Here is a 15,632-nt window from a genome sequence, read left to right on the forward strand (position 1 = left end):
GGGTAGGATTTAGGACAGTTGAAAGATTATTCCAGTAGGGGGAGCTTGAAGGTTCACCATGGGTAGAGCGTCTGGATGAAATGTGGCACACAGGTTTACCTGGCTCAAGGGCATTATGTGAATTGAGGCTATAAGAGGACCCCTGGGCAAAGTGATATTTGCAGGAGGTCTTTGAAGTTCACATTTATACATTTGTTGAAAGGGCAGTATGACATGCAGTGGCTCATCCCCTGTGGATCAGAGGGCCTCCCAAATAAGAGGAAAGTTCTGGTATATTGGCAATATTGATTTTATTAATTCTCTTTATATACCTGTTCCGGGGTTTTAAAAATGATTTTCTCATTAAAATGTTCTGTGTGGGGGCGCCTGGGTGGCTCAGTCGTTAAGCGTCTGCCTTCGGCTCAGGGAGTGATCCCAGGGTCCTGGGATCAAGTCCCGCATCGGGCTCCCTGCTCAGCGGGAAGCTTGCTTCTCCCTCTCCCACTCCCCCTGCTTGTGTTCCCCCTCTCGCTGTGTCTCTCTCTGTCAAATAAATAAATAAAATCTTTTAAAAAAATAAAAATAAAAATGTTCTGTGTGGTTATTTCTATTGTGCTAGACTATCTGAGGGCACAGGGACGTTGTCTTCCTTTTTTCATTCATTTTAAACATTCAAAATGCATTTATCTCTTGCTATGTGGCAGGATATTTGAGAGCAGAGAATGTGTTTAATTGATGAAAATAGTTTCTATGTGCCTAATTCTACATGGAAGATAGAAATGTAGCCTTCACCATAACATAGGAAAAGAAAGAGCTATCAGGTGGGAAAAACAAAAAACAATTTATAGTGAATCACAAAATGGTTTTAGTTTCTAAATACTATGTTTAACACCTCAGTTGTCTCTTCCCTGTAGCTGTTATGCATGTGCCTACACCTACACAGATAATCATATATAATTTGCCAACTAACTCTGGGTCCATTCTAACTCTGCCTGCTCTTTGATTTTCACAGTCATGTGATCCCCACTCAATGCAGAGAAGAACCCGCCATCTGCTGAGACCCTCACTGAATTCAAGGACATGTGCTGAAGACTCACAGGTGCGGCCTTGCCTCCTCAATGAAAACTGCTTCCAGTTCCAGTACAATCTAACAGGTACAGTTGAAATCCACAGCCATGCCATTTCTCTGGAACACTAATGGGAGTGTGTGTGTGTGTGTGTGTGTGTGTGTGTCCATTCATTCTTGGGATTAAGGTCTGACAGTAGAATGTGAGAGTGTATTGCATGAAAGGCTGAGGATTTGACATTTCCAGAGTCCCTTCACAAAAGAAATGCCCACTCTTGGCGTGTAGATTCAGCAAGGCCACCTGGAATCTCTGAATTCCAAGATGCTTAAAAAGACTTGGCAAAGTTTCAGAATAGAGCTGAATTAAGCCATAATAAACCAAAATAAGAAGAAAAAAAAGCAGCAGGGGATAATTTTCCATTTAGGGAGGAATGTAGTCATGCTGTCATAGAATTTAGCTCTTTCATGGCCTTTACTATTTCAAGAAATTCAAGCTTGTGATGTACTTTGCTGTATGGGTCTTAATGAGGATAAATGGTAGACCTGAGTGGACAGGGATATTTTAGAGGCACTGGGAATCCCACCCACCTCATTATTCAGCCACTGCTCAGGATTTTTCTGGGCACCACAGTGTCTAATACCACAGACTGTGTAGTTACATTGATTTGCTACCCGTAATTACCTGCAGGAGCAGATATACAAAATGCCACCAAATGTGGAACCATGTTAAGTCTCAGCATTGAATTCAGTACTGACAACCAAGCAATCAACATGCCTGCAGAGGCAAAGCAGTAGCCTCTTCTGAAACCAGTTCCCCACTGAGGTCACATAGGCATGACTGAGATTTCTCACATAGAAAGCTGTATAGTGAGGTCTAGGGGGACAATTTGATTGTCTTCATTGGTGAAAGATGACCGAGTGTATTTGCCCTTTTTCTTTAGTTAAAGGTGCTTCAGATCCTTGATTTTTATAGTAATTTTTCAGAAATGCAGTACAGTTTGTTATACTGGAAGATCATGTCTTTAAAATACTGATTTTACGGGGCGCCTGGGTGGCTCACTTGGTTAAGCGACCAGCTCTTGATTTCGACTCAGGTCGTGATCTCGGGGTCATGAGAGGCAGCCCTGCGTGGGGCTCTGGGCTCAGCAGGGAGACTGCTTCTCTCCCTCTCCCTTTGCTCCTCCCCTGTTTGCACACAAGCACGTGCGCCAGTGTGCATTCTCTCTCCCTCGCTCTCTCTAAAATAAAATAAAGTAAAAAATAAAATACTGATTTTATTATATATGGGCTTCCTATTCCTGTTAAACTCATAGATCACTATTCAAACATTGAAAATGTCGTTAAAGAGGTTCTCGATGCTTATCATCAAAGAGCATTCTTTCTAATTACACCAAAACTAAGTTTTTTTTGGTTTTTTGGGTTTTTTTTAAGAATCAGATTAATTGAGATGCCTGGGTGGCTCAGTCGGTTAAGCGTCTGCTTCGGCACAGGTCCTGATCCCAGGGTCCTGGGATGGAGTCCCGCATCGGGCTCCCTGCTCGGCGGGGAGCCTGCTTCTCCCTCTGCCTGCCACTCACCCTTCATGTGTGCTCTCTCTCTTTCTCTGACAAATAAATAAATCTTTAAAAAAAAAAATCAGGTTAATTGTGGGATAATTCGTTCAAACTCCCAGTTATCTAGTTTGTAATGCAGCTATCTAAATCTATAAAACCTTCCCTCATGAGAGAATAATTTGAAAAAAAAATAGATTTTCTGTAATAATCATACAGTTCTGAGGTACCTCTCTTTCCTTTCTGAGGCACCTGTCTTAGCTCCACTGTACTGAATGTATGAAATGGTTTAGATAATTGGATTTATTCCTTGAAAATATTTTCAAGTTACATCAAAGAGTAGCATTGTTTCTGGGTCCCTTTTGTCTCCTTATCCCCCACAAACAGGATTCCAAACTGGTTTTCCTTTACCATCCTGGTGAGTGTCTTTCCCTTCCTCTTCAGTCAACCGTGACATGGTCTCTAACAAACCGTTTGGATTTTTACTTTTAGAAAGCAAACGTAGGAAGGTGACACACTTTTATTATTTGGTTGCTTATTTGTTTTGCAATAAAAGAATTGCAGGGTGCTTTTTGAAGCCACCTGGAAATGACTGTAGGGTTATGTATATATACTGTCCCTCCTCACCAGTGCAAATCATCAAAGGTCTGTTGTATTTTGCTCACACGACCATAATTCTGAAACTCGGTATGGTGATCCTGTACCTGTAGATTGGAGCACATGCCAGCTAAGTGAAAATGTCACCTGCGGACGAGGCGTCAAGACCCGCCTTCTGAGCTGTGTGCGCAGTGATGGCAAGCCGGTTGGTGTGGACCAGTGTGAGCAGGTAATTTGTCTATATTTGTATCTCACACTCGAGGCTTTGTGTTTCTTAATATTAGTAATATTAATTACTAATATTAGTAATTAGTAAATTAGTAATATTTGTAATCTTAATATTAGGCTACAACCTTGATGCTTGATATAAAGGTCAAACGGATTCCTTGAAGCTTCTTGAAGCTTATTAGCTTTAGTTAGCGTAAGAGGTAACTGGTACGGGACAGTTATACCTCATTCCTTTGAACTTAGTCAAAATGACTGGGAAAGGTCATTTTGCACTGAGGAAATGGATTCATTAAATTATTTGTATTACTTTCAAGAACTTATGTAGATGTACTTGCTTGCTACAACCGATTCACATCAGGCGACTTTAATATCTGGATAGGACTCTGTATTAGGCCGGTAATTCATTTGCATATATGAACACTGTGCCTTGCATATAAGATGAACACTGACACTTGCTATTAGAATATGCTGCTCATTTGCTTAGCAAATGATTGCTAGATAAATAGCACAGTTGTATTTTTCTTCTCAACCTAAGTTAAAATGCCTCCCTGCCAAGTTCCAATTAGTGAGTTCTGAATTTTTGTAACGTTATTGTTCCTTTCTTCCCTGTGATAAACTATGTAGAGCTTGGACAAAAGCTGTAGTCAAACCTGTTCCAAAGAAGTTGCATTTCCTTTCCAACATCTGAGTGAAAATCTCTGTGGGGACAGTTTAATAGAAATAAGGATGACCACATGCTGTCGCACTGGAAGAATCACCAACACAGTCTTTGGAATAAATTGAAAATACAGGGTCAGTTAACTCAGGCTTCCATAGAAGCTTCCTAAACAAATTGGCAAAATGAAAATTGGTCCCATTTCTCCTGACATCGATGGAGTCCACAAGTGGAATTAAAATCAAAACCAAATTTTTCTCACCTATCCTGATTTAAGTATTCTCCTGTTAAGAATTATAAAAATAATTCTAAACCAACAGGACAGCCAGAGACAATAACCCTGAGAAAAAGCCATCTGAAATTGGACATCCCCTTTGGTGAAATTCTAACACTGGCTAAGACAGGGCAGAGTTCTGTCCACCAAGTGTCAGTGCTTTATCTTAACATTTCATTTAATCTGTCTCTCCAAAAGTTGTCTGCTTTAGGAAAAATAAATCACCAATCTACAGCAACTCCAGATAAACTAAAAATCGTACATTTGGTGTATGTAATAAATCTTTTCTTTTGATACGAAGTAAGATGGAAACTATTCAGTAATAGAAAAATCAGTTTCTCTGCTTTTCAAATACCGTATGTTCAACAAATATTTAAAGAATATTAGTTTAAGGAAGTCCCAAATTATCAACCTATCTAGAGTATCCATATATCTCAAATGGATTGAAGATCCTATGTGGTAATTTCTCTATTGCCTATGCAGCATATAATCATGCTATAATCATTCATTTTAGCTTGGTGTGGACATTGCTAACATTTAACATGTGTTGAATGTCAGAGTTTTCCTAAATAAGCAAATAGTCTGATTTCTGTAGCAAGATTTTTCATTATTCTATTTGTGTTTCTTAGATGATTTCTTTCACAAAGAACTCTTCTAGTTTGGCCATTAGAAAAATCTATAGATTTTTTGCCTCCATGCTGGTTTAAGAGAGGACAAGAGGAAAATAAACCGTATCACCAATTTTTCTCATGATTTAGAGTATGGTTATGTTTTCAACCTAATAGGTGTTTTTTAATAAGCATAGTTGGGTTGTTGATTCTGTTTTTATTCTTATTTTTTTAGCCTGGCTAGCTGTTAATTTTGAACTCTCTTTGTACTATTGGCCCATCCAGAAGTGCTAGGTACCTGTATTTAACACTAAGCGAGGACAGATTTCTGTTTCACATAACTGTCTGCTTTCCCAGTACCCTAACTGCAGGTCTATTCTACAGTTGAGGACTTTAAAAAAAAGAAATTTGGGCCAACAACTTTCTATTCTGTGAAGTTAGGCCAACCATTTTCTAGGACTGCCACCAATTTTTATAAGAAAAGATATTTTTCCATACAAAGATGTAGAAATATTATCATCATAGAATAAAGTCTTTCCCATGAAAGGATAGTGATTTGATTTGACAGTGATAGGATTTCTGCAATAAAATCATATTTTATTTTCATCTGCAGCGTAACTTGGAGAAGCCCCAGAGAATGAGCATTCACTGCCTGGTGGAATGTGTGGTCAACTGTCAGCTCTCAGGGTGGACAGCTTGGACAGAGTGTTCAAAGACTTGTGGCCATGGAGGTATTTGGGTTCCCTATGTTTGTCCCCACTAAACAGTTTGGTTTTTATTTTTTTTATTAATTTTTTTTAATTTTAATTTTTTAAAGTAGGCACCATGCCCAGTGCAGAGCCCACTGTGCGTCTTGAACCTCACAACCCCGAGATCAAGACCCGAGCTGAGATCAAGAGTCGGTTGGTTCACTGACTGAGCCACCTAGGTGCCCCAACAGTTTGGTTTTTATTTTTGTTTTTGTTTTTTTTAAATATCATAGGATGCTAAGAACATAGGATTTCTTTCCTTTTTTTTTTTTAAGATTTTATTTATTTATTTGAGAGAGAGAGAATGAGAGAGATCACATGAGAGGGGGGAGGGTCAGAGGGAGAAGCAGACTCCCCGCCGAGCAGGGAGCCCGATGTGCGACTCCATCCAGGGACTCCAGGATCATGACTTGAGCCGAAGGCAGTCGCTTAACCAACTGAGCCACCCAGGCGCCCAAGTTTGGTTTTTAAATACCTTTCTGTATGCCATAACTTGACAAATGGGCATAAGGCATGTTGGCCAGTTGGTGGAGGCAATGTGAGGCCGACCCAGAGGGGAAGGGAGATAGAACTTGCCTTGTATCAGTCCTTTCTGTCGAGGAAGAGGTTGCAAACCTGACCTGTCCACAGTGGCAGACACCAAAAGAACTGCTAGCCCAGTGAGACAGTATTTTTTCAAAAGGTCATAAACTCAGGGTACCTGGGTGGCTCAGTCAGTTAAGCGTCCAAATCTTGAGTTCGGCTCAGGTCATGATCTTAATGCTCTGTGCTGGAGGTGTGGAGCCTGCTTAAGATTCTCTCTTTCCCTCTCCCTCCAGCCAACCCCCCTTCTAAAAAAAAAAAAAAAAAAAAATCATAAGTTCAACAAAATATTGGCCTCCATGGTTTTTGGAAGAAGTATGTATTATATAAGTAATCTTGTGTCAGACAAACTCCCAAATCACAATGGCTTAATATCCCAGACTAGAGACTAATTTTTCACTCACATAAAAGGAGGGGTTGTTTGCACTTTAAAAAGTCAATCAAGAACACAGGTTGATGGAAGATCTACCACTTTAACAGAACCAATTTTCTCTGGAGGGTGCCTTCCCGTTGGCTCTATGCAGGTAACATACATCCTTCCCATCTGTATTATACAAAATTTCATCCCATGTTCCCAGCTCAATGCAAGATGGTCAGGCAGCAAATGTAATTTCTAGATGGCCAGTCACTTCTCAGCAATAGTGTTCACTATGGAGGAAAAGGAGTATAAATCTGTGGTGAACAGATAGCAACCATTACCACAAGTTCCCAGGATTTCAGTGGGCAAATGATATACAGTGGCAAGGAATGAAAGGCAACTGATACTCAGAAGCTAGGCAAAGGGATATATAGATAGCACTTCAGCACCAGACTAAAGTGGCGACCAAGACATTGTCCATGGAAAAGAACGCAAGAAAATAATTGGAAAGCACAGACCTGTGGTCTAGGATAGGGCTGCGTTTCTGATAAAGAGTTCTACTTTATCACAAGGTAGATGTCAGATATTTGGATTAGGGCCCTAGGGAAAAATCTTGTTGTATGGTTAGGCACTAAGCAGAAGAGAAGGGAAGAATTGCAAGTTGCAGGAGTCATGGAATCAAAATGGGAGGAGGATACACCAAGACCTGGATCTGATTGCCAAACAAAAATATTTGGGACAGGTTTCTAGAAGTGACTGGACCACGGGCACTAGGACATAGGTTCATTTCTAAGCTACTCCCAAATGAGTGTGCTGGAGTTGCAGACAATTCTCTGCCTCAGTTGGCATTATCTAAGGAACTGAGGTAGGATGCATCATGGAAAAGGGGCTCATGTGTGAACTCAGCTATCAGATTTTGGTAACAGAGCTGAGAACAGTAATCAGGATCTGTATTAGGAAAATGTGGCTAAGGAAATTGAAAACTACTTCTGCAAAGAGCATCACTCACAATGAAAATATGGGAGTCACAATGTCCAATAATGACATGCCATTTCCTGCACAGTTGAGAGCCTGTGCTCTCAAAGAACCTCAGGAAACCAAATGAAAGGTTTTCCATGATTGACTGACTGTTCCTCAAATACTCTGATCGGCAGCATGGTATAGTTTCCAGTTGAGCATCCACTTTAAAGTTGGGTAAATCTGGGTTCAAATTGCAGCTGTTTAGGCAAATTACTTAATCTGATTCTCAGCTGCTTTATCTATAAAATAGAATGCAGGCACACTGGAGGTGTTTTGGTTTGAGAATTAAATAATATGAAGTATATGAACACCTAGTGCAGTAACTGACACATCCTGGGTGTTTATTGTATGTTAATTTTCATCTCCATCTTCTTAGCTCCCAATAGTAGAGAGGGTCATTGGAGACTCCCTAGGATCTTTCAAGGATTATTCTATAGACTTAGGCACTCTGTCTCCCAATCTCATTTCTCATCCTTTTACCCCACTTAAAATCCATACATCATAATCACAGCCTAAGGGTATTTTTAAAATGCAAATTTGAACACTTGTCTTCTTACTTAAGAGCCATTTATCCATCAAACAACTACCCATGTGTCAGTTCTAGTTCAATGTGTTGGGGGGCAGCAGTGGGTGGGAGACACTTGCCCTCTTCTCATGGAGTTGCTGTGTAGTTGAGGGACAATAGACAATAAACAAGCAAAGAGGTAATATTGTATGTTGGTGAGTTCACTACAGACTCATACAAATGAAAAGTGTTTTTCACATTAGCGATGTCTTTTTTCAGAACAGCTGGTTGCTCCTCTCCAGCAGTAACTCACCCTGGTTATTCCACAGCTACAAACACTGCAGTCTTGTTCTCATGGGTTTCTGGGAGGTGTCTCTTTTACAGTGGTAAAGGGTAGCATGGAAAAGTAGAGAAAGGATGAAGTCCCGAACTCTAAGCATGGTCCACAGGACCTGTGGGATCTCACCCATGCCTGCCTCTCTATGCCCATCACCTTCCACTGATACCTTGGCTCTCTTTGCTCTAATACAGTGTATTTCAGTCACATCCTTCAGTGTGTGCTGTTTCCTTATGTGGAGCATCTTACCATCACCCCACTACTGCCTCTTACTATTCTTCTTATGCAAGAATTGAATCAGGTGTAATGTCTATATGTCTAAGGGGCCAAAGACCCCGTTTGGGTTCTTCATGGGTAAATCCCCCCAGTTCCCATGAGCACAGTACCTGACACATTGGAGGAATTTCAGTTAGTATCTGTCATTGCCCATGTTGTTCTGCATCATAGGGGAAGAGCCTGCATACTGGATCACAAGCCCAAAGGCAGCCAAACCCTGCCAGTGGATGTTTTCCTCACCCTCTAACTAAATGCATATGTCTTAGGTCCCCTTACTCAAGAATGTGTTCAATGCAAAGGAGACAGATCTGTTTATTATTATTTTTGCCTGGGAGCCCTAATTCTGCCACTGTACCAAGTCAGTGAAACATGACAGATCTCCATGTTATGCTAATACACTACCTTTAAAAATAAGACCCTTAATTTTAAGTTTAGTATTCAAGTATTTAAGTTTTCAAGCAGTTCTGTTAGTGCTGTAGACTAAGCAGCCCTTGTGTGTTTATTAGAAAGACAAAAACAAACAAAAGAAAAACCTTTCCAAATCTGAATCCCCACTATTGGAGAATTCTAGGTAATTAGAGTGTGAACTTAAATTCACCTTTTCTAAGCCTTAGAATAAAAAACAAAGAGAAACAATCAAAGATTTCCTAAGGAAGTCATTGTGTGAACTCAGGTACCAGTGGTACTGGGGAAGGAATGTTAACTACTTGGAGAAATCAAGTTGCATAAAGGACTTGAAAGTCATCTAAATAGTATTCATGGGCATTCAATATAGCACTAGTTATAAATCATCTCTAGCTAGTTTCTAAGGGTCTATTAGGATATCTTCTTGGGACTCTTCTTGATCTTTAGATGTCTTGATCTCCTGAATTGTCATATGTAATTATACCTTTAAAAATATATTCCACAATCCTGATATCTGTCAGACCCCCCAGTGATCTAAATGTGTGTGTATTCCGTGTTCCTTTATTCATTCAACAAAGATTTATAAAGTTTATTAACTATTATCCTGGCACCTAACAGTGTCTTCTTTCATTATCAAAAGTGGCAATGTGAAAAATAAATTATATGGTGACCATGCTATTTAGACATCTGTTCTTGAAGGCAGGACTGTAGAAGTATATTCATATATTTTACAAATATTCATTGGATGCTTTCTGAGTGTCAGGCATTCTCCTAACAGCTGAGGCCACACCATAGGGGACAGAAAGGCTCCCAGGCAAACAGAGCCCCCCGACATCATACAATGAATGTTCTGGTGGAAAACTGGATGGTGATGACAAGACAGATAGCAAATAAATGAGGATATAAACACAAAAATAACTGATGTCCATGATGAAACCAAAACAGATCATGTGATGGAGAATAAGGAGAACAAGTATTTTGCAAGGGAGTGAGGGATGGGGGAAGAAAGGCCCCTGACGAGGTGATATTTAGGTCAACATTGAATGACAAGGTGCCACCGCTCCTATAACTGGTGTTTTCTTTAGAAGGCTGCTCTTACTCAACCTCACAGGCATTTTTTGACTACCTGTTATATTGAAGCCTCTGTCAGGTCCTACAGACAAAAACCTAAAAATAAGTATTTTTCTAATTACATTTGTCCCCAGTTTCAATTTTAACAAATACACTGAACAGTACAAAGAAGAACAGGACACATGGCCTTAGAATTTCTAAGCACCCACCCTCAGGATATTGCAGAGAGAGCCTTTGTGGTTACATTACATTATACCCCACAGCCCCCAAACTCCTCCAGTTCCAGCCCCAGTCTTAGAGCACCACTCTTCCCTGATCATCAACCACCCCCACACAGGCAGATAGTAATGTTTCCAAAATGAGAGAATTATGTATTTAGATCATGCCTTAATCCTCATGCAGCACAACCTAAAAGCAATAAGCAAACAGCGATCATCAAAAGCAAAAATGTATGGCACAGATGAATGTGTTTCTTAAAAGAGACCAAACTCTGGAGTTGAAAGGGTTGGAAGCTATCGTCGAAAAGCATCTGTACCTTGTCCCTTCTGAGACAGTGTGCCAGCAGCTGTCTTTTGTATGAGCCGCTTTCATTTTTCCAACTGTTGATGGCAATGGGGCAGAAACCATGAGAGGAGATAGTTTATTTAGTCACATTAAAGTGGGCAAGCAAGTTGCCTGGGAGTCTGACTCCAGCACCTGTGGCTCTCCGCTGACTTCTTTATCAAAGGCAAAAAAGTTCACACAGTTGTCTCAGTTTATGAATTCGCTGGCTGTCAGGCAAATGCTGGTGTGCTAGATGTCCCAGATGCTCCCCCCACGAGCCACACTTCACTATCAAATCCACAGAACCACAATGATCTGGGGAGAGATTCTGAAATGAGCTCTTTCTATATTTTCCAAGTGTCTGGATTGCCTCTTTAATGTACACCTGATGCTTGGCATATACTTTCTAATTGTGTTAAAGATTTCAAGGTCAGAACAGTTTGAATCCAATTTATTTCACGTCAGAGAGAGACTGATTCTAAGCTTCCACTAAGGGATCTTTTTAGATAGATTTCAAAGATCAAAGCTTGTAATAGAAGAGCTTAATATTTGGATTAGTCATGTTCTTTGTTGAATTTTCATCAGTTCAGTGGAATGTAGAACTCCCTAAATTTAGCATATCATGAATTATTCATAATTATTATTTAACTGATAACACTCTAAGAATGTTATTAATCCCAAACTGATTTTTTTCCTATTTGTATTTTTTAATTCACTGTATATGAGTTTATGTTTCCTACATTATGTAATCCAGCCTGATTCTGTGTTTCCCAGATGACATATAATTTTTGTCAACTCTGGCCTATAATGCAAAAATAATTTTGTATTAACTCCAAAGTACCCCAACTTTTTTATTTTTCTGGCTTTTTTTTTTTTTTCTTTTTAAGCAAAGGTAAGCTGGTAACCTTCAGTTTTAGTGTCTGTATAAAATGTGATCACTGTGGTATCCTTGATTAGGCACAGTCCAATAGTTAAACAATTCAAACTTATTTGTTATATCAAGCAATTAGTTCCTATGACAAGAGAATAAGAAGCTAAATTATAGAATGGTAGAATGGGGAAAACAAAAGACTGAACAAGAAACCAGGAGATCTGAGTTTTCGAGCTGGCTTTTCCAATGGCAAGTTGTAGGTCTTTGAACTAGTCTTTGCAGAACTCGCACTACTTTTTATCTGTAAGCTGATGAAATGTTAGAATAATTACTTTTTAACATCTCTTGGTCAAAGGCACAATTATTGGAGCCCGAAGTGTTTTAGTAACTTTTTACAATACCACAAAATATAGGCATAGGCATAACTTTACAAGTGAGGTGATAAGTAAGCTGCTTAAGGTCATGTAGCTTGTCAGTTATGGAGGAAAGATTCAAAGCCATGTTCAAGTGTCTCCAAAGCTCTATTTGTTCTATTTTGCCCCTTTGCATCTGACACTGTACTTGTAAATGTTCATGTTATGTCCATGGTCCTGTGTATCACTTTATAAAAATTCTCATAATTTATAGAGATTTAAAAATAAGCAGAGGAAATGGATCTCAGATTGGAACACAAAGAGTAGTAAGGGTTTTAAGAAGTCCCCGGGAATTTTAAGCCTCCTAAATGTATACTTGTTTCCTAATCAGTCATGTCACGCATTATCTAGCCTATCAATTGGAACGTAGCTGCAGGGAGCCAACATTACCTAGGAAAGGTGTGACTCTGATGGACACATGGAATCTTTATCTTGCCTAACTTGAGTGTTCTCTAGGATGACAGGTATCTGGATGCCTGCAGCAATTTTCAGATAGGCCAAGGAATCCCTCTGTAGGGGAAACCCTTGGACCGTAGTTCTGAATGCAGAACTGTTACCATATCTTCCATCTCTAACAATGCCAACCACAGGCCAAAGATCAGTCTTCAGGTTGCCGATCAGGGCCAAAAGTTTTCCCCACTCTGTTACATTAGGAAATAACATTGATAACATAACATAATAAAATAGAAAAAGAAAATAACATTGATCCCAAATCCATGACCACCAGAGTGTATATTTAAAACAATGTTTACACTTAAACTTGGATAAAACATCTAGTCAGTATTTTTTTAAGTTTTTTTTTTTTTTTTTTTTAAGTAAACTCCACACACACGTGGGGCTCAAACTCACAACCCTGAAATCAAAGGTCACATGTTCTACCAACTGAGCCAGCCTGGTGCCTATAAGTGATATTTGTTAAGAGAATTAAACAGTAGATTCCAGTATAAAGAGCCCATGAAATTAACTGAACATTTTAGACGATGTAACTTTCCACTGCTTTCAGAAATTTACTGACAAGTACCCCAAAACAAATAAAGAGCTTTCAGAGTGGAAGATGATGTTAGTACTATAATTTTAATTATATTTTACCAAAGGAAAATTTGAAATATATGAAAACAGGCAACACATTTGTTGCACAGGGTAGACCTAAGTACACATTTCAGACTTGTCCAAGTGGCCTAACAATTACAGCATAGCATCTGATACCTGACTTGGACCAGATGAAAACCTTTGAGAAGCACATGCTTTTAGAATAAGATAGATCTTTATTCCAATCTTGCTAGTTGTGTGATTTTGCAAAAGAAATGTTTTAACTTCTCTGAGCTTCAGTTTATGAAGTGAGAATATTAATAAATGTGTGTTAAGCAGAGTCTGAGATTGGGATTCTTGTGGAAGTGATTTATTTGAGGGTAGTAGGGAGAACAGGTGCTCTCGGGGGAAGGGAGAGCCAAGCAGGCAGGATAAGAAGGGGAAAAGAACTAAGCAAGAATATTGCTATATCACCTCTGTATCATAGCACGTTGTATTCACTTAAGTAACTTAGTTTCTCCCCTCCATAACAAGGAATACTTTTATAATGACAAAAGGTATTATACAATAAGTTGTCTTAACCAGAGACACATGTGATAAAAATTGATTAATAGATTGACATGACCAGCTATTAATGAGGTTTTTGTTGGTATCCGCTGGCTTCTTTTTCATTTATTTTGCCATCTGCTAGTATTTGTTACTAATATTAAGTAGCAGGCACCAAAAGCTTAAGAATAAATCCATAGGAGGAAAAACTTAAAAGTGGAAACACTGTATTAAGTAACCTAGTCGTTGGGTGCACATCAGAAAGGACTACCATCAACTTGAGGTTAGTGACATTGAGCCCCACCCTTTCTGGTGTAAGTTGGCCAATCCCTTGTAGATGTCAGCTCTGGAAGACCATTATGCATATGCCTTGAAAATTCAATTCCTATTCAAAAGAAATAATGCCTAGGTAGAAAGCAAACCAGTCATAATATTCAAATGACATGCTATAAGCTCAAAGTGACTTCTTTATACATACTGTTGTTATAGTTACATGTCTGCAGTGCATTGAGGTTTATGGGTATGTTCATCTAAATTGCTCAGATATTTTAGTTAATGAACTATTTAAGGTTAAATAGGTATGTTCTTTATTGCTCATTATTCTTGTATTTCCTTTTCCACTTTCCCCTATATATATACTTTGCATTATTTGGTCATATTCAAACTGTCCAGAGCTATCAAAACCATAATTTTTAAGCCAATGACCATATGTCAGGGCCGCAGAAGAACTATTGTTTAAAACGCGCCACTATAAAGGTATATGATGGCTGGCTCCTTGGATCTGAAAGTCTGGTCAGAGAACCACTGCATTGACTCCATTTCCTTTTATAAATTTATAAATTGACAAAATTTAAACAGCTTTGTGAGGTTTTTTTACTGCTTACATTTCCCACATCCCCTTTGTCAGTGGGGCCCCAGAGTGAAGTCTGAATACTTCAGTGGGAGTGTGATCTGGTCCAAAATGCTTTAAATCTATACGCAGGTACCACATAGGGCTCACTTTGGGCGTGTGTGGGGTGTGTGTTTGTGTTACCATTCATGTACCTCACTGTTGTTGGGTTTTTTTTGGCATTCTTACCATGCAGTTCTTTTTTCTTCATTGCAAGTAATTATTGCTAATGTAACAGTAGACCCAATATCACTGTTGCTCAAAATGAGTTCCCAATATTCCTCAAGGGAGGAGAGGAAAAGGCTCGGAGAATTGCTAGCAAAGCTACCCTACTGTAATTTGGGTCTTTATTAAATCGGAAACATATTTTGTAAGGGAGTGCTTTTCTATCCTTTATAGCCTGAAGAGTAGATGAACACAGTTGATTTCTGTTTTTACGTCTCTTTGATATTGCTTGTTAAACATCTTATCTATAGCTACTATTGAATTCAGTTTCCAAATAGAGTCCTAGTCCTCTGTCTTTTACTGAAAAACATAAACCCAAATGAGGAATCCAGACAGAGTGTCCAAGAAAATGCCCCCATTTTCAGATTGGAAGCATCGGGATATGCATGGTAGCAATCTTCACTCTTACTCTGAGGGCAGAAGGAATCCAAGCTGCGGTGTAAGAGGTTTGGTGGGTTGGGACAAGGCAGAATCATTAGGGATTTCATAGTTGTATGCATTTCATATCATAAGCCTAGTAAAATACCGATAGAAGTAGTCAACGCCAGTTCTAGAAATAGATACGAAATAGCAGTTGTTAAAATAAATGGCGAAAAATAGAAGTTTTAACAACCACCTGTTATATTTTAGATATACTGTTAAGGTGGTTTATATATGGTATTTTTTTTATTTATATAACCGATGTGAGATGACTCTAAGGAATCCTCATCATTTCAGTACTTTTCACCTGAGTCAGCATAATTGTGAGTTCTGAAGGAAGCCAAAGCCTTTATAATACCAAAATATTCACTAATGAAATGACCATTTATGAAACCATCCCCCAACCAACAAGCTTTCTCCACTGACACATGTTCTG

The 15,632-nt window shown here is 39.1% G+C and overlaps 1 protein-coding gene across 1 annotated transcript in view; it reads left to right on the top strand.

The window, feature by feature from the left end:
• Positions 1-15,632, top strand: part of THSD7B (thrombospondin type 1 domain containing 7B) — a 727,150-nt gene that overhangs the window by 686,063 nt on the left and 25,455 nt on the right. Inside the window, exons 17-19 of the mRNA XM_021695876.1 lie at positions 992-1,133; positions 3,306-3,421; positions 5,571-5,688. Coding sequence (XP_021551551.1) covers positions 992-1,133; positions 3,306-3,421; positions 5,571-5,688 — 376 coding nt within the window. The remainder of the gene's footprint in view (positions 1-991; positions 1,134-3,305; positions 3,422-5,570; positions 5,689-15,632) is intronic.

Source organism: Neomonachus schauinslandi, chromosome 3 (genome assembly GCF_002201575.2).
Source record: "Neomonachus schauinslandi chromosome 3, ASM220157v2, whole genome shotgun sequence".
Lineage (NCBI taxonomy): Eukaryota > Metazoa > Chordata > Mammalia > Carnivora > Phocidae > Neomonachus > Neomonachus schauinslandi.